Raw genomic sequence first — 20,622 nt, 5'->3', positions numbered from 1 at the left:
TTTATTTCTTCTTATCGCCATTTAAAATTTTTAAAATTGAGGCTAATGCATGTTTTACTCTTCAGTGGTTTGACTTTGTTCAAAAGTGATACAAAATCATTGCATATTTCTCTGAGTGGGGCCTACCAGCGGCCGAGCGATAAAAATCTCTGAATATTAGTAGCTTGATTCGATGTTCTCGTCAGGTGAAAGGGCTGGCTGCAAGGGCATTTACATAGTTTTCCCCATGTGTAACGTGTACGCGATTCAGTTTCCATTAGAAAGTCCTCCACGTCCCTTAGTCCAGTCTTTGCCATAATTATATAAACCAAACCAGAAATCTTTTTCGATTTGCTCAGCAACTGAAAGATGAACTCTTTCTAAAATTCTTCAGCACATATTCAGCTACGTATGTACTGCTGCTATATATTTTATGCTGAAATGATGTCGTCAATGAACTATCGTTTCAAGAAATAATTTTATAAAAGGAATACTAAAGGAAGTAATATCTGTTTAAACAGCCACAAGTGTTGAATAAAGCTTTATTTCTTCTTGTGACGAACGGTTCGATTGTTTTTTTCTGCTGTTTTGTACATATAAAGTTCGTTCAACTTTATATCTGCAATTTAAAGTATAAATTGAAAATTTTCGACTTCTAAACATACTAAGCATCTGTCGAATAATACGGATATCAGATAACTGTATAAGTACCAATAGTATGAGAAATTATGAATACAGTAAGACCCCGCTTAACGCTGTTTCGTTTAAAGCTGTTTCGGTTTAGCGCTCTTTTATTTCAACCCGGGGATTCTCCGAAACTGTGCGCAGCGCTAGGTTTCCAAATAACATATCCGAAACAGTGTAGTTGTGTTTCTTGCTTTGTGGACGCATTTTTATCATTTGAAACATTTGTTGGCATTATTGTAAGTTTAAATTTGTATAATACTATAACGATTAATACAGTGACAAATATTATGATCTTTAGTTTTTATCATGGGTGATAATAAAAAACAAGAAAAGAAAGCAACCAGAAAAAGCATTTCACTGGAAACTCAAATGCAAGTGATTAGAGGATTAGATTCTGGTGAACGTCAATCTCAAATTAGTGCTGCATTGATTTTGGCAACTTCAACAATAAGGACAATTCTTAAGAAGAAAGAAAAAATACTGTCATCGGCAACTGCAACTACATCAAGCTCTGCAACTAGAATTACCCGTTCTAGAAATAACATTATAGAGGAAATGGAAAAACGACTGTCTATATGGATTGACGACGAAATTGAACGCAATATGCCATTAAGCCAATCTATCATAATGCCTTCTTGACAAAAAGGCAGAAAATTAATAAATGAAGTGATCATTATATTGGTTAAAATTGAAAAATACAAATAATAATGACGATGGCACAAACAGGGGCTAAACTCTTTTAATGTAATGTCGCAGTAAAACGAAAATACATTGAATCTATATTTCAACAAACTTTTTAAATTACTGCTTTGAAGCAAAGTTGTATAAGAGGTTTTGTTGAATAAATTAATACTACAAGATATCTGCATGTACTTGTGCGCTGATTGAAGCTCAAATTTATGTGTATCACAATTTGAAATATTTCAAGTGAAATATAAATATTTGAAATTTTTCCAGTTTTAAAATTTAATTGATAGCTGAACACAGTTTTTATCAGACTATAGAAAGTATTATTTTAGTTTTATACAAAGGATACATTTTAGTTTTATACAAAGTCATAGGAAAAATGACACTACTTAGATGATTTAAAATATTAAAGCTGTTACTGCAATAGATCACAATGCAAAAATGTGAATCTTTTAACTGCCATTCAATAGAAATATCAACATTTAGTCTCTTGTAAGTCATCGTTATATGGCAGGAAAATGGAGGGGTGAGTAAAGCACCTTTAATTATTATCATGCATTCTATAATTTAAGAACTTAATTTTTTTTAACTTCATGAAAAGCTGATTTTTAATAAATTCAGAAATCCCAATTCAGAAACAATGATGTCATACAAACAAAACATAAAATAGTGTAAAAAGAAAAATATTTGCTTAGATTTTTGGCCAAAAGGCTCAGAAATAAGAAATATTTTAGAGCTAAGAAGAGTATGCAAGTGTTTACATTCCCTGTCATATCGTGAATGTCATTAATTGCTTATATCCAACAACTAGTGTGTTGCTGTATTTAAGGAAAAACGCGCTTATTTTCAATTTTCAGTTATATTTCACATCTAATAATGAACTAGCACCGTGCTTCAAATACCTCAGTCTTGAGATAAAAACAAAAAAAAAATATTAGACAAAATACCCAATTAGTATCAACTTTAAAACTATATAAAACAAAGTTAATTTTTCAATATTAGTTATGCCAATAAGAAAACAAAATTTTCATTTCAGACGTTTTTTGCTCTCAAGTAAGGAGTTTGAAATGTTGGATGAGTAAAGTAAATTGCGCTAAGTATGGATTATTTTTAACTGAGTAAGTTATTCGTATAATCCTAGAAGAGTATAATGAGTTGAATGTAATTATAAGTTTATATTAATAAATATATATAAATGAAAATTAATTGTGCACTTGCATTGTTTTAACTTACTCCAAATGCATTTTCTGTTTTAAATGCAATTTTAAAAGACAACTCCTTTTGTATAGTCTAGACAAAATCAATAAATATTATCAGACGTTAAAGTAACATTGTAGTAATACAGTGCATAAAAAAAGTAATTTTTGATATTGATTGCACATGCTAGCATCCACTCTGCTTCACCATTCTTGGTACAAATTGATATAAACATATTATATATCAGTTGATAAAGGTATTCAAAAATAATTAGATTAACAGTTTTCTTTAGCAGCGGCTCATTTATGCAGTCACGATTCTTTTGTGGTTAGGGTTTTGGAGCAAATCTATTACTTTTTCACACCTAGCGATGATGACTTCAAAAAGGTGAAAAATTGAGATCAAAATGAGCGAAAACTTTACTTATATCCACATTCAGTTTTTCTTTCCGGTAAAGTCTTGGACACTCTTCAGCCATGGGGCATCCAATCTTCTTTATAAGTTCGTTAGCGGGTACGTTAGTACTAATAGTCATCATGGCAAAGCCTTTTGCTTGTGGCAGTGAGAAAACGAGCTTCTTTAACAACACTTCAGCTACTGAGGAATCATTGGCATATAATGGACCTACTTGACTTGCCTCTTGACAGCTGATCTTGATAGTTCCAAATCCCACGCATGCACCATCTTTGATTGCTACGAAGGATTTACTGTCTTTTTCTTGGCAGTTGAGTTTAAGCGCTAGTTCACGGTTATAGCCAATAAGATTAAGATCGTATTCATAAATTAATGGTAGATGGGACTCATGAAAATCTTGGATTTCAACACCATCTGGAACTATGTCGGACAAATTTTCTGGGTGGACATTTTCATGCGTCTCGTTGACTATGCACACCCATTCACTTTCAACAATAGGAAAGCCACCTCTGTCTCGGTACAGCTCAAGTTTACCGGGTACGGCATTTAATGCTGCATTCCTTGTGCCGCTATGTTCCATGCATGCATTCCAAACCTACAAAGAGTAGTAAGACAGAATTATAATGAATATCTATCAAGATTAATGAGGAGGAGATAAAACAATTGCCTCACAGTTTACTTTAAAAATTCAAGTATGCACTCTAACACCTCTTTAACGAAATTCAAAAGCCCGAAAGGTTGGTTCGCTATATCGGTTCTGATGAGAAAGAAAAGGGGCCATCTTACAATATATGTAAAAATTGATTGATGGACCACATAAAAAGTGCTTAGCATTGTCACATTCCCCCAAGGGATATTATTAATAGCAACTTTAATTTTATTAAAGCATTAAAAGCTGATTACAGTTATGTGTAGTTAATTACTTTTCCGTTGTTTTTCAGTTTTACTATACATTAATAATAAGAAAAAATAATTGGAATTAAAGTCATGGTTTAGATAAGTCTCTCCAATTAGAAACTGCCATCTAAAATATACATTGATTGTATGAACAAGCATCACACTTTGAAAGTGCTATCTGAAAGCTGAATTAAAGATTCGAATGAAATTAGAGAACCGATTTACGATCCTTCTCTCGGTTAATAAAAGGATTCTTTGGCTCAGTGCAAGACACGTTAGGATTTAAGGTATTGTTACGAACTTTGTAGATCTGTATATAATTTAAATGAAATTATATGTAAATTGTAGTATCTTGTATAATGCATGAAATGCCTCAAGAGTCGAAGCATCGCCGGGAAAATAGAGATACACGGATAAGCCAAACACAATATTTAAATTTAGATGAATTTTTGTTTTTATAAATTAAACAAGAAAAAGTATTGGCAAAATAGAGATACAGGGATAAGCCTAACACAATATTTAAATTTATGATTTTTTGTTTTTATAAATTAAACAAGAAAAGGTATTGGCAATGTTCCTACGAGAAAGAAAAACTAACAAGCATAAAATTTTAAACTTACTCGTACATAAAACTATAGCTTGCCAATCAAAATACGAAACTGATACAGCTACAGTTCCTATTTGTGTGCAAAAAAACCAATTAATGTATTTAATATATGAATTAGCATTATTTAAAAACTGCAAGAGAAGACACTTATTATTTAAATGAGGAAGAGAATGAGATACATTCCGATGACCTCATTGATCACGTGACTTATGTACACCTTTTGTAAACAAACAATGCAGATGACCTCAGAGATCACGTGGCTTATGTACAGCTAAACAAGCAAGGTCATTATTCCTCTTCTTCTCTTGCGGAATGTATCTCATACAATTTCAAAACGAGCTAATTTTTAAATTCCGAAGTTTTCCTGTTCCTTCTTTTCCACTGTTAATGATAGCTACTTCTGAATATGTTTGAAATGAAATTTAAAATCAGCATGAATAAATTACTGAAAATCGTTGCTCCTTATTTTCCGTCTGTTAATTTGCATATATTCTGAAAGCAAGCGTTATGGTTTAGAGCTGAAAAGGATTAAAAAGGTAGAAATACTTCTCATACCTTGTAACCTATCCCTAGACCTCGGTACTTCTTACGAACGCAATAAATGCCGATGAAAGCCAAATCGTCGTGGTGGATAATAGCACAGCATACTCCCAATATCTCTCCTGAAACAGGAAAGGAAAAGAGTCAATAAAAGTAATTCTGATAGAAATACTATACTGAAGTAGATCCGGTTAGTCAATCCAAGAAAGCTCATAATAAGACAAAGCATTTTCATTCCAATTGTTATTATTGATACCTTAACCATTCACTGCAGGAAATTGCTTATGGAAATGGATGTCAGCTTTTTGCATAAAATAAATATTTAGCTGTCTTGCATAAAACATCGTAAATCAGCAATATAACTTATGATAATCTGATTTAATGGTTTCAGTATGATATTACGAGGGCGCTAATATATTCAGTGGAAACAACGATCCAATGCATATCACATTGGATTTTTAGCTTTTTATACTAGCAGTATGTGGTACCATATGGTCAAACCAAGTTAAAGGTACTGTGTCAAACAAACGATGCTCTTGCTGAGGACTTGTATATTCAACATTTTGTCTTTCTTAACACTTTACCGACCGCTAGGGATTCAACAGCATACGCACGTCCGACCGGCCGCTCAGCCGCAGATTCTTCATGTTCTAAATAACTGTCAGGACAATCTGATAAATCGTCTAAATAAAACTCTCCAGTACCATTTTTTTTCGCTAATTTCTTTTTTCGCTTCGGTAATTTTTTTTTAAAAAAACGGTGTAAAAATGTGGGAGTTTACGAAGCAACGCACTTAACGCAAGTGAGCAATGTACCTCAACACTAATAATAAAATGCAGATGATATAGCAAATGGCAATTGTTTATAGCCATGGCTACCGATTGATAGGCTATTTTTTGGTAGCCCCGAGAAAAAAGGGATTAATAGGTTATCGGTCGATAGGCGTTGCCTAAAAAAGCCGATTAATAGGCGATCGGTCGGTAATGTGTTAAGAACGTTAGAACTTGCACCCATTTTTTCTACTCCAGCTATACTAGAATCTCCCTCCCAGCGGCCTAACAATTGGATCACCGAATACTGGTAGATCGATCCCGCTCAATGTCCGGCAAATGAACTGGTTACACATAAATTTTTATGGTCCTTTGCAAATATAACGTATATACGAATCAGGTTTATCTTAAAAAGTCCTCCACTAGAACAACCCTACCCTTTGGAAGACAGCCCTCGAGTTCCTTTGCAATAATCCAAACAGTCTATTTTTGCCCAGAAGAAACGCAATGCGAGAAACTAACAATTCAAGAATTCCCATCATACAGTAATTTAAAAAATGTTCAAATATTAGTTACTACTATTTGGCTCTCGGCTCTTAACACGATGTTCAAATATTTGTTAGGGCTATTGCGCTCTCGGGTCTTTACCTCAAACTCATTCCGGTTTCTACGTTCAGTGCACAATTCAACAAACTGGTAAAACGTTTTATTATTGTAGCAATCTCCCTTTCTTACTGAAAAGACGGGATGTATTCAATGTCTTCATTCCTAGTATGCTTCATACTTTTAGTTCAAGTTTGGTATTTAGTTTATTTTGATAATGACAAACTGTTGTCTGCCTAAAGAAAGGGATGACTCCGTGGAGGATTTTCTATGGGAAACTGGCTCGTTATTTTTTTTAGTTCAGGTTCTAAAGCATTTACCTATTAACCATTTGGTTAGTAGAAAAATGGTAAGTTCGGATGGCTGACTCACAGACGAAAACGAAAGCACTTCCTGCTGTCAACAGATGTCTTCACTATCTGAGTAAGTTTAACTATTTGGCTACGCATGCTTCTTAAATACAACTGACAAACTGAATGATCAGATGGAGAATAGATGCATCAGATGCAGTTTTGGGGTTAGTAATTTTAATAAAACGATGCGATTGTCAAGATTTAATGCCATTGATAAGTTGAACACCTATAATTCATTATATAGCTAGAAGTAAACGAGCAAAATAGCTGTGATTTAATTTCAAATTGTTGCATTGTATTAATTGCAAGGTATGCCTTGCTATTGTTGCAGTTACGTGTGCGACAATTTTATGATTTAAAAATATCTATATATTAAGTTAAAAGATTTGTATATTAAGTGCTTATGAGCATGAATTTAATCCAAATCTTGGACATCTGGAAATAGCCAGATAATGCTTAAAACGTGTCGCACAGAATTTCATCTACATTTGAACAGCAGCTGATGTAGGCAGTTTGTGTATACAGATGGCAACTGTGGTTCTTTGATAACATCCGAGTCATACGCGGGTAGTCAACATGGATAAAACTTCCAACTAATTCTTAACCAATATCATTGTACAGATATGGATTTCTTTAATATATAGTTAATGAGTGATTAAATTAAAGCCTAGATATCTTGGTTGATCACTTATACTTCATTTTTATAAGCTTGTATTAGATTTGCAACCTTAGCGTTCCTACAACTGGTTTAAACCAGATGCATAGCTCAATGAATTAGAAACTTTACAATGTATTCTCTCGGTATAGCGTTTTGTTCCTCAGAACCAACATACATAAAAGCTAACCAAAACTATGCCTTGTGTTGCTTCTAGAAGCAGATGCATAAAATTTCATTGCTGGACTAATTGAAATATTTTTCAACATAAATTTAGTGAGTTGTATGTTTTTTCCATTTGCAAAGGAAATTCGGTACACACATGCACAAAAAATCATAAATAATAGCTTTAATATGTAAATTAATATAATAATAAACTATTAAAATAATCTCAATAAATCCCTAACATGTGTCAGAAATAAAATCACTTCAACAGGGCTGCATAAACAAAATTTGGTAAATGTGTTCACATGACCAACTAGTATTCTCGTTAATTTGCATTATATTTTAAGGATATACAAGAACAAATGGTAGTCATTGGACGTTAGTTCGAGACTGTACGGAGAATGTTCAAGTTCTTCCCAGCAAAATGACGTGATGAGATTTTGAGTGTTCGGCCGCATGCGGACAGGCACTGTCATGAAGTAGACCACTCCCCTATTCAGCATGCCACGCCTTTTGGTTTGGACTGCATGGCGCAGTTTAAGGTATCTCAATATGTCGCAGAATTTATTGAGTCACCACGAGGAAAAAATCAACAACCCTTTCCTGTCCTTAAAAACATGATTAGTAGACATGATTTTCTGGACTCGAACTTTGCTTAAACTTCATTATCTTGGGTGATGATGAATGTTGCCATTCCATGGTTTGCTGCGCTTTCTCGTGTCAGGTTTCGTGGCCTGTGACAGTTTATCTGAAAAAAATCATCACCTTCCTCACTGTACCACTGAAGGAAAGTTAATGCACTATCTAAATGTTTGGTTCTATGCACTTCTATTAGCATTTTCCGTACCCAGCGAGCGATCAATTTCCGACAATTTAAGCATTCGCTCACAGTTTCATACCAAACACTCCGTGAAACCCCAGGAAAGTCATCAGATAATGACAAAATTGTAAAATCGCTTGTTCTGTGTCACTCGTTCGCCAATTTTCTAAATAAAATCTTAATAACAAAAGAACGTCGCACACTTCGTTCATAACCATGAACGTACGTGTGGCCATCTTTAAAAGCTCTAACCGAATTCCATATCATTTCATCTTATAATAATAAAAGCAAGTGTAATGTGTCTGTCTGTCTGACCGAGCTCTCCAGCCAAATCTATCGCACGCAGGGACCTGGAATTTTTTATACGGAAGCACAAAGGGGCTGGCCACCAGACCTCGAAGCCCGATTTTCGATTTTTGAATTAGAAAAATTTAAAAAAAATTATTTATAATTAATTAATCACGGTTTTTTTGACTCGCTGATATTATTATTTGTTTTCAAATAACGTTCGATTGTAACAATTGATTTCTTTATTCTAGCGTTAGTTTGCTGTTTTGACGATACATTAAATCGATTAATTACAATTCATTTCTTTTTTGTAGCTTGTGGGGGGGGGAAGAGAGAGACAGTCTACATGTCCTACACTACTATTCCTGCGCTATTCACTTATCTGCATTTTCTAAATGCACGGGCAACGCCGGGCGGGTACACCTAGTCTCTAATAATGCTTTCTGGTACTATTCTGTTTTGAGGGCTGTAAAAAAATTCAGCGAAAATGTGTGCGCAAAAGCGCCAAATCTAGCAAACGCGCCCATGTAACAGCGCGCCAAAATCTACGGAGAGGGTTTACAAAATCGGAAGCGAAGGATGACAATCCCGCCGGGATTTAGCGCGCATACTTCAAATTCTCACAGAATGTTACTCTATCGATTTGTCTTTTCAATTCCCCCCCCAGTCCCTCGCTCGAAATCCTTTCCTCCGCACCCTCAGCCTGCTCCCGTTTAGTTTCCCGGGCGCAGCCATTTGCTCCCGTTTTCTCCCGGTAGCGCATCTTCGTTGTGAGGAGAAAACAGGAAAATTGAATAGTCGATACAATGTCTCGGATAGTTTGCCAATATATAGGTAGTTCAAATCCAGCAAAAAAGATGGCGAGGATATGAGTTTTCTTCCTCCAAAACGAAATCTAAATTTTTGAAAAATAATAAACCAGAATTATCGAAACATTTTTAAAATTTATCGAACTTATTACTGGAAATCTATTTTTTTCAGATTATTTAAAATTTTTGTTCATCTTCTCTAGAATTCGAATATCATTTTGTCAAATGATCATCGTAAATACAAGTATTACTTGTAATTACGATGTATTACTTGAATTTAAAAATATCTATTTCTCGCACTAGCTCCGTTTTAAAAAATCAATTGTAAAATTTTAGGAATTCATCACTTTATTAACAATTAGATTTGGATCATTAGATAAAAATTCTTGCAGGTAAATATTATTGAAGTGCCTTCAATTTTCTCTTTTTAACATTCATAAAGTTTTTTTTTCTCGGTCCCGGTTCATTAATTAAATCCAAACACAGAGGCCACACGCCTTCTTGGATTTGGTGGTGTATTTAATTATGGCAAAGCACACTAGGGCTATCTGCCTAAGGGCCGGCAAAACGGAAAAGTACCAAAGTTAGGTTAGGTTATTTAAATACGGCAAAGCCTCGAGGGCTATCTGCCTAAGGAGAGGGATGCCTTCGTGGAGGACTTTCTAAGGGGAACTGGCTCGTATACACGTTACACATGGGGAAACACCCATGCAGCCAGCCCGTTCGAGGGATTCGAACCTCGGACCGAACTACCAGTGTTCAGCGACTTTACCGCTAGGCCGCTGCTGGGCTCTTCTTGGATTTGGATTTATTAAATCTTGATTTACAGCTCACTAGAACTATCTGCCTAAAAAAATCTTCGTTGAGATATTTCCAAAAGAAATCTTTCTTTCTCGTCAAGCTAAGAAAATCTGCGAAAACATCGTTCGTTTGGATTTAAATCAGGATCGAACTACCAGTGGTCAGCAGTTTTTATCCAATTGGCTTTTCTGAGGTGTAGTCTTTATGATAGAAATTGAAACTTCAATAGATTTAGGTTTCATTATGATAGAATTCTGTCTCTCGAATTTAACTGATGGAAAATGTTCGAAATATAACAGCAAATCAAAGAGGGCTATAGAAAGAAATATCGATTTTTCCTCTTCTAAAAATTATCAGTGCTTAATAATCTATGAGATTGACATAAAGAAAACTCCCCGATCTATGAAACCCTAGAGATCCATCCACTCAACCTAACGAAAGGAAATTTCATCTATTCTTTTAAGGTATGCGCTTGGGAGTGTGATGATTTTAGAAAAATGAGCTCTTATTATTACGTTTACAGTGAGAAATTTTCAAAACTTTCGAATGGCAACACTCACTTTGCTTCTGCGCAAACTGATCAGCGCACTGGAAAACATGAGATTTCTCTGGATAAATAAAGTCATAGGATTGAGAAAATATGCCATCGAATTTCAATTTACTGTTAATAAAAAACTCTTAAATGACTTTAAAAAATAAATCCAGGTATTTATTTCTAAGCTTTTACAGCTCATTCGGAAAAATTAAAAAATGAAATTTTTAAAATTCATATCGATATATGCCTTTACACCTGTATATCAAATATATACCTATATATCAAACTTAGTATCTACCATATGTCACTGTTATGAAGTAAAACAAGAGTGCCTTAAAACTGAGTTCAGATCTTTTACTGGCATTTTTAACGAGTTTAAATTTTACGCAACTGAAGTACTTATTTATCAATAAATATTTGACATATCTACCTTTAGAATGTTTTAGACAAATGGAGCTTTATTATTTATGTTCTGTAGAGAAGAAATAGTTTGATTTGAACATACATACAAGACCATCTGCAGTTAGAAACAAAATAAACATAGTTCGAGTTTAGGTATTATTGAACAAATTCGTGGTAATGAAATAGTGATAATTTTAATGATAATCTTAATATATTTTAGATGTTTCATAAATTAAAATTTTCATTAAAACTTGGGAATGTGCTTTTCAAGACATCGAAATTAAAATGTTCAATTACTATATTTTGCTACTTATTAATCAGTGTCTTTACCAGTTAATTACACCTAATTACCTTAATTACCCTTACTTTAATTTATCTGTCTGACTACCTAGAGTATTTTTAACTCTAAAAGTACATTTATTGCTTTAGTTATAACGTTTAACTATTTAGAAATAAATGGACTATTTAGAATTTATAACTATTCAATTAGATTTTATTCTAGGTTACAACTTCCATTTTGCTTTTCATTTATAATTGTTAATATTACTATTTCCTCTGTTAAGCCGCGATTAAGATGCATTACGCATGTTAATCGTGGCTATAACGAGGTGTGTGTCACGTTATCATGAGGTGTGTGCAGCAATGGCACTAAAGATAGAGTGAATACCTGACGCTGGGTGCGAGAACAGTTTAAGAGGTGGGAATTTATATAATTATTAGAACAGTTTAAGAGGTGGGAATATTTTATTTATTATATATTAAATTGGAGGTGAGAACAGTTTAAGAGGTGTAAAAAGCATTGTTCGTATGTAAACTTTTACTCTCTTACCTCCCTACCGCTGGATATAAATGTGATGAGGAAAAATTAAACTACAGATCAGCCACAAAAAGAATGAAATATACAAAAACTTCTATTCATAAGGAAGTGAAAAATTAAGAAATAAATTTGAAAAAATTAACAATTTAGTATTTGCTTTTTAACTGTAAGTGAACGCTAATAAATTTAAAAAGAAAAATGAAGAATTGTTTTTTTGAAAGCAATGTAAACACATTGAAATACGATAAGCTGAAAAAATTGAAATGAAAAAACTAAATAAAAATGTGCTGTTATTGTTTTATTGTACGATACTAACTTTAGTGTAATCCCAATATTTTGCAAAACTAACAGCAAAATAGATTCTCAATGAAGATTTTTGCTGTTTTATATTCAGGAGATTCAAAGTATGATTTTAAGTAACAGGAAAAGTGAGTAGCTTTAGAAGTGGAACAATATTAGTTCAAATTCACTGCATTCTTATTTATGGAAGAAAATAAGGGGAAAAACGATTGCGCGGTTAAAACACTGACTGAAAACCTTTTCTGAAACATTCACTTCGTCAAGGACAATAAGAGGAAACAACGTAGAAAGCCATCTGATTTTCTGCTTAAGACCGGACATAAAAATAATTGCGCGTAAAATATTGGGTTATAAAAGGATTGTTTTATTCTTCGGAATGTTTCTAAAAACAATTCAAAATAGTTTTCTTTATTCGCTCTAAATTGTTTAAACAAAGGCCAACATCTCCTAGATACTAGTATATTCTTCAATTGGCCTTCCGTGATTTGGTATTCCGCTGAAGAAAAATTATTAAAAATTAAATTAGCGATAAAAGTTAATAAAAACTAATATCAACAAAAATACAAGAATTAATTTTCTTCCACATTTCAGAAAGGATTTTTTTTTTATAGCGCCTACATTCTTCTTTTCGTTTACGGCTTATACGAGCTGGAACAGGTTCTTTTGCAGTGGCATACGAACGTTCAAGAAACGAACATTTGTAAACACTGCTTTAACCCTCTGAGCAGGCAGGGTTTTCGCTAAGAAAGAACAAATTTCCCAAAACTACTATGAAAAATTATTTTTTTATTTTTTAATGTAAAAAACTTGTTTCATACCTGGATTTGTTTTCTTTTGAAATATTGCCTTAATTTCTTTGACATATTTTAATATGCACGTATATATACGTTCTTGCAGATATCACAAAAATATTCTAGGCCGTATATATACGGCCTTACCGCTTAGAGGGTAAAACTGAACTCGGGAGACACTGAAAAGAGTCTCGTATGTCAGATTCTTACGGAGAAACGTACATTTCAATAACTGAGATATTTTTTGAAATGGTACGATGAGAGAAGACCTCGATTAATTCAGCAGTCTTAAGTGGAATGGTGATAGCGTTACAATATATAACGAAGCAGATGAAATAAATCGTAGCCATCATGAAGATTAAATATCCATTTTTTAATTTCTGAACGGGAACAATTCTTTAGAAACACATTTTTCCATGATTGATACTACACTAGGAGTGTTGGATACGCCCTACAACTTTATATACAGAATTACATTTAATGGAGAATACAGGTAAACGAAGAGACGTGGATTAATTAAGCAAGAGAAAGCATAGAAAGAACTAATCGTGACTGCAGAATTTATAAGCGTAGCTCCTTGTTGTAATTCAACACAGCGACTTGGCAAGAAATTTCGCATTGCGCTTACTGCAGGCATGAAGGCTCCCTGCATCAATGAAAGGGGTTTTATTTTTTTAATTAGGAATTTAAAAGGCTATTACCAACTTGTTTCAATTTATTAATAATTTTCCTTCATATTTTTATAACTTACATATGTTACGGTGAAACACCGAAATCTGGAGAATGTCGACTTTCATCGGTGAATGTCAACATTCACATAGTCTCTTGATGCACGTCCGAAATACTTTCCAAATACTCTTATTTCTGACTTACACCGGTCAGTGTCGACATTCACCATGTACTAATGGGGAATGTTGAACATAAGAATATTATATTTTCTTCTCCGTCATTCAGTCGCGGATAAACGCACTTGAGACTTGAAATAAGAACTTAAGAACATGAGAACCTAAAACACAGAATACATTCAAAATGAAAAAGGAAAATAATAGAAGTTAAAAACTTACTTAATTATACAGTACGTTCTAAAGGAGAAAATAAAATAACAGTCATAAAAAACTTACTAAATTATGTGATTCAAATCTTATTTATTGCAACAACTTAAACTATCATGGCACTTTATGACCTCTCTTTTCGACTTTCACCAGAGCATATCTGTGATTGTCGACATACACCGATGAGGGTCCGAATATTCAAGAATGTAGTGAAATATTCGGTCTTTCACCGACGTATTTGGTGAATGCTGATATTCTCCGGTGAAAGTCGACATTCTCCAATTTCGGTCTTTCACGGTAACATTTAATTATTGAATAATAAAAAGTCAATGTTTACAAAGTTTTTTGATTTCAGCCAGAGACTATTTCTACATTGCACGAAAGGATTAATAGACTTAGTGCGAAGCTGATATTTCAAGCAGAAAAATAATACAAAAGTGCCATTTAATACATTCATCACCAGCAATCAGAAACCTGCATTGTATGAATATGCATAATTATGTAGCCTGTTTTATATGTTTTATTAGACTTGTTAGCCTATTCGAAAACGTATATCCCTCTAGAATATATCAAGTCTTCATAGTAACTAATCATTTTGTATTTGAAGCCGGCGTCCACTTAATATGTATAATTTTAGAACTTATATTTGTGATATATTAAAGAATAAGAAATAATTTCGTTTAGCTAAATACAGCAAAGCAGGCACACTTGATAAAGCAAAACCTTCTCATACTCATGTTACACACAGCGAAAATCATTCAAACAACGTACAGCAAACTAGTGCCCCAGATTCGGATTGAACTATCAGTGTTCAGTGATCTTAGCCCCTCGGTCACTAGTTGATTTCATTAAATAAAGATAGTTTGTTAAGGTAAAACAGACAAGAACTATTTGCTTAAGAATAAATGGAGGTTTAGAAGAAAATGCCTTGCATGGGAAAAGCTATGGAACACTTATGCAACAAACTCCATCGTGGGATTCGAATCTTACTAGTGTTCAAGTAATCTTAGCCATTCGGGTACTGATGGGCTTAACAAAACGAAACTTAACTTTCTTATATTTCACAGAGTATAAAATGTTAGCATATAGCATTTTTGGATGGAATATGGAGGCAAGATTAAATGTCAAAGAATCTAACTGTTGATTTTTATTTTTCTAAAGTTTGCCTATGGGTTGACGTATTTGGATTTAGTTAAAGAGAAATAAAGAAAGAAGAGAATATTCAAGAAATTGCTATTCTCAGCTATGGTAGCGGTATTTGAAATTTTAATGTAATCAAGGTAAAGATCTTAAATATCACGATAAAATAATCTAGAAACGGAATGAAGGAAACCTCTCCAGCTATTTTATTCCCGACGCATCACAAAACAGTTTGAAGTGCCACTTTTGTGTTTAAAGCTTCTCCCTCAACACTCAAGTGTCTTGAAGGGAACTATAGAATGGACATTAATGGCTTCCTCATTAAAAAGTCATTTGGCTGTCAAAAGAACAGCCGCCGACTCGATTTAACCGCTCTGCAGCATGAATTAAAAGCAGGCGTTTTCCATTTACGTTCTTACATATGCATTTGCGTGGAAAATTAGATGAACCGTGTCGTGTTTTGAAACCACAATAAAAAAGGGAAATGTCCAATCGCCGTTTGTTAAAGCTTGTAAAGGACTTCCCCTAACAAATAAGTTTAAAAAAGAAATCAAAACTAGAAGGAGAAGGAGGAAGGAAAAATTTTAAAATTGCTTTTCTGTTTAGCAGATTGATATGTTAGATGACCACCCTTATTTTATACTCCCTCCGTCCCAAATTAGTTGCTAGATTTCAAGGAGCTGGAGTCAAATAACTTTCAATGCAGTTCAGTAAATTGACACTAGTAAAATTATATATCAATTAAAATTGTTTTATTTGCAATTAAAATCATCACAACCTGGTATTTTAATTCTCAGTTTCTACTTTCCACAAATGTAGCACTTATTTTGGGGTAATTTTTTTAAAGCAAATTTACAGAATTCGCACGCTCTTAAGCCACGCCCCATTTTGTAAGGACTCTACCACCAGTACATCAGAAAGATAACGTTTATGTTTAAGGCAAAGTCTCGAGAGCTGTGTACCTAAGGGGTGGAATGCCTTCGTGGAGCTGTTTCTAAAGGAAACTGGCTCATATACACGAGAATCCCGATCCGAGTAGGTATGGCTAGATGTCTCCAGCTTCTGAAGTATTGCGCAAAGGGCACCTGAGGTCGAAAAATCTGGACACAGTAATATACAGTAATATACATTTAATTCACAATTCATTAATTAAATTTTATGCAATTACTGGTGGAAGAGTTCTTACAAAATGGGGCGTGGCTTAAGAGTGTGCTAATCCTGAATTTTTTTTAACGAATTTGGTACTGAATTTAAGGAGAGAATGCTTCGTAAGTAAGTGTTGTTGATCGATAACGTAGCAGCTTGAAATTTCTGAAAAATGTTCAAACGAAATCATAAAATCATCAGTACAAAAGTATTCATATGTAGCGACTAATTTGAGACAGAGGGAGTATCTGTTAAAGTGACGTAATTTTGAAAGTGAGTTTTGTAAATAATAGTACTTCCTATAGTCTTGTAAATTACGTACTGCTTCGGGCCCTCAACTGGCCGAGACCGCTGAATGATGGAAGATCAATATAGATTAGACAAAAGAGAAAGTTGCATTAACATTTTACTCATTAGTTTACTCCATGTAAAATGTGCATATAGTTTTCCTTTAGAAAGTTCACCGTTACCAGTGGCGTAGCTAGGGTGGAGCAAGGGGGGACATCTGTCCCCGGGCGCAGCATTTAGGGGGCGCCAAATTGATGTTACCAACTTTTAGAATGAAATTTTTCCGTTCTTGGCACAGAGAAAGGAGCGCAAAATCTTCAGTTGTCCCCGGGCGCTGAAAACCCTAGCTACGCCTTTACCGTTAAGGCATCTTACCTTGGCAGACAGCCCTCAATTGCTTTGCTATAACTGACAAAACCACGCAACATCGTACAAAACAAACAGTATTTATCAATCACTATTAATTGAAAAATACTTAAAGCATTTTACAATGTTCAAAATTTTATAGGAAGAGAATTCTTTGAAAATATAGAGATAACGATGGTACTATTTCAGCATTTAATTGCAATCTAATAACTGATTATAGTAATTACAAAACTCGAATTAAATGTAATGCTTAGGACATTTTTTAAATTAAGCAAAAAATAGTAATCAAACTAACCTTGATTTTGACTAACAAGGTTCGTTAGCTTTTATGGCCCAAGACCAAATACCAGGTGCATTGCTTAAAACCAGGGTTTCTTAAACGTTTTTCAGTCGTGACCCCTTTTTATCACCGAGATTTTTTCGCGACCACAACAACCCCATAATATTTACAAAAACTTTGTGGGACCCTATACGTACTGCGCAAATCCGACACACGCGTGAATGAAACTGTCAATGTTTTCACTTGTTACTGTAATATACTATTGCAGTTTTAGGTCATTAACCTTAATTTCTAATTTTAAGACATAGAGCAATGCGAGAATTTTAAATAAGTAACAGACGAAATGACAGTCACGTGCAAAGCAAGGAAAATGAATGCTTATATTATAAAAATGCATCGAAATTTTTTTTTGGTCTATATTGACTTATCTTTATTTTCAGATACATTGTGTAAAAATGTTTGGTAATTGTAAAATTATTGTAATAAGTTAAGGAAACATCAAAACTGCTAAAATTTTTGTCGACCCCCTGCTGCAGGTACCGTGACACACACTTTAAGAAACGCTGCTCTAAACGCATTAAGAAAGAAGTTTAATATCTTAGACATATTTACGATAGCCATTGTTGAATGAAATACGATTAATATTGTTACGAATTTGGTATTTAAAAAGCTAATGTTAGTTCAATTATAAATTAAATGGTTTTATTTCTCGCGCAGTGCAGCGCGTGACGAATATTAAAAGAAAGCTAAGCCGGAAAAATTAAAAATACAAGAGCGCGTGCATTAAATAAATAAATATCTCTTTGATTTCGAGAAAGTACTGGAAAATTCTAGCGCTTGATTTTAAAATCTTATAAAAGGAGGAAAACATCTCAGTTTGTAGTAGTTGCTTAGTTTGTTGTTGTTTAGAAAACTGCCGTTGTTGATTATAGCGAATTCGCGGATTAGCGTTCTTTAGCTGTTTTGAATTACGTTCTATTGTACATTTAAGTAGTTAAAAGATAACTACTGTGAGATATTGTGATACTGCATGATAATTTGAGAAAACGTAAGCATTTCTGTTGTGATAATAATAAATTTTAGTTCATTTTTCATCGGACTTGTGCATTCATTTCATAACGAACCCGTACGCACGCAACAATTTTTGGTGTCAGAAGTGGGATTTGAATGCCAATAACAAGAGGGATGGAAGAACAATTGAGACAGCTCATTACTGCTTTTGCTGCTTTCCAAGAAAAGATGGAAGCTGGCCAAACATCTTTTAAAGAAGAAATGAAATTGGGCCAGGAATCCCTCAAGGAAGAAATGAAAACGGCACAGGAACAAATGAAGTTGGGCCAGGAATCCGTTAAGGAAGAGATGAAATCTCTTAAAAATGAGATGAAAGCAGGTCAGGACGAAATGAAAAGAGAAATTACCTGCGTAATAGAAAATAAATTTGAGGCTATGGAAGGCAGAATAGACGCGGTTGAAACTAAAGTTGGACAAATAGAAGAAAGAGTTTCTTCGGTAAAAGAACAAGTAGAAGAGAGAGTTTCTGCCGTCGAACAACAAATTGATGATAGAGTTTCTGCTGCCGTCGCCAAAGAAGTTGACAGCCTAAAGAAGTGCATAGCGACGGTAGGAAACAATTCTGAAGGTTTCAAATTTTTATCGATGCCTGCTCGTTCCGTTCTGAAACTATCTACATATGATGGGAAGACCTCCTGGCAGGTGTATACGACACAATTTTCTATCGTTGCGGATGCGAATGGATGGGATTCCCAAGCTAAGGCCTGTCATCTCGCCGCTTCTCTGAGAGCAGACGCAGCGGATATCCTGCAGACGCTTCCCGAAAATCAAAGGCTAGATTTCGAAGCTCTATCCGGCGCTTTGGAGCTGCGCTTCGGCGAGAAATGTTTAAAAGACTACAGCAGGCTCCAATTAAAATCTCGTCAACAGAAGCTCACCGAAACGCTTCAGGAGCTCGCCACGGATGTTGAAAGGCTGTCACATCACGCCTTTTCGGAGTGCCCGACAGAAACAAGGGAAATCCTGTCCCTGCAATATTTCATCGATGGCATCCGGGACCCTGAAATACAGAAAGCACTGCGAATGGCGGATGTTAAAGATCTGAAAAGCGCTTTAGTGTATGCCATGAAATTTGAGGCAGCCCAGCAAGCCACCCGTCGAGACCGCCATCCAGTCAGAGCTGCTCAAGTCCAGGAGCCAGGGGATCAAGTCACTGCTCGTCTAGACGACTTAACTAGACAACTGAACGCCTTGAGACAGAATATTGGTGACAAGAAACCGACCGTAAAGTGCTGAAACTGCGGTGCTGAAGGACACATCCGACGAAACTGCAGAACACCCCAGGGCACGGATGCTAAGACCGCTCCTAACAAACAGCAGGGAAACTAATTAGTGGCCATCTCGCGGGGCGGAGGTTGCCAGATCATGAAAAGCCCCAGTTTAAAGTGCTTCAGATTTCTGCAGTGAGAGGCGGCAGTAATGGACTTTTCATAATAGGACATATTAATGGAGTTCCCTGCAATATGACGATAGATACAGGAGCCAACGTTACCATCATCCGAAAAGATTTGGCTCAACAACTGGGAAGCAAACTTATCTGGACGCCACCCTGCGTTACCCTACAGACTGTGTCCGGTGAGAAGATCAACATCGATGGAAAAGTAAATGCTAACATCACGTTTGGAAGTGCCGCTTACCATCACACGGCATATGTAGCAGAGATCACTGATTCTTGCATACTCGGATTGGACTTTCTAAGGAAATACAATTTTTCCTTGGACTTTAAAAATAACGAATTGCATTCTACATCTGAGGACATAGCGTTATTTGGAGTCAATGATGAAGTTAAATCTGTCCATAAAATCATAGCACAAGACAATATCACAATACCGGCAAGAACAGAAATTTTACTTCCTGGATCCATAGCCGAAAACAGAAATTTCCGCTACGGCATCATAGAATATCCCAATAACTGTAATAGCCCAAAAGGAGTACTAGTAGCCTCAACACTCGTCGACCTATCCAGAACGGTTATCCCGGTGAGAGTCGCCAATGTAACTGAGAAGGGGAGAATTATTAAGAAAGGTGAAGTGGTTGCAGCATGTACTCCAGTAACCACCGTTGAAAGAAAGAGTAACATCCAAGAATCCGTGTCCTCAGAGAGAATTACATCTGAGTTATTGCAGAATGCGCAATTAAACGATAAAGAGAGGAATGCTGCC

At 34.8% G+C, this 20,622-nt stretch overlaps 1 protein-coding gene across 2 annotated transcripts in view; it reads right to left on the bottom strand.

Annotated features, from left to right (window-relative positions):
- Positions 1-1,387: 1,387 nt before the first annotated feature.
- The window catches only part of LOC118189074 (uncharacterized), a 275,823-nt gene continuing 256,588 nt past the window's right edge, over positions 1,388-20,622 (bottom strand). For both annotated transcript variants that reach the window (XM_085818172.1, XM_085818171.1), the window contains exons 3-4: positions 5,024-5,130; positions 1,388-3,559 (exon numbers count right to left, since the gene is read on the bottom strand). In XM_085818172.1, coding sequence (XP_085674298.1) covers positions 2,930-3,559; positions 5,024-5,130 — 737 coding nt within the window. In that variant the 3' untranslated portion in view covers positions 1,388-2,929. The remainder of the gene's footprint in view (positions 3,560-5,023; positions 5,131-20,622) is intronic.

The sequence above is a fragment of the Stegodyphus dumicola genome, chromosome 6, assembly GCF_044657685.1.
Source record: "Stegodyphus dumicola isolate Sdum_Otavi_A_Nest chromosome 6, ASM4465768v1".
Lineage (NCBI taxonomy): Eukaryota > Metazoa > Arthropoda > Arachnida > Araneae > Eresidae > Stegodyphus > Stegodyphus dumicola.
Note: the sequence above shows the minus strand (reverse complement) of the source record. Positions and strands in the feature narration are given on the sequence as shown.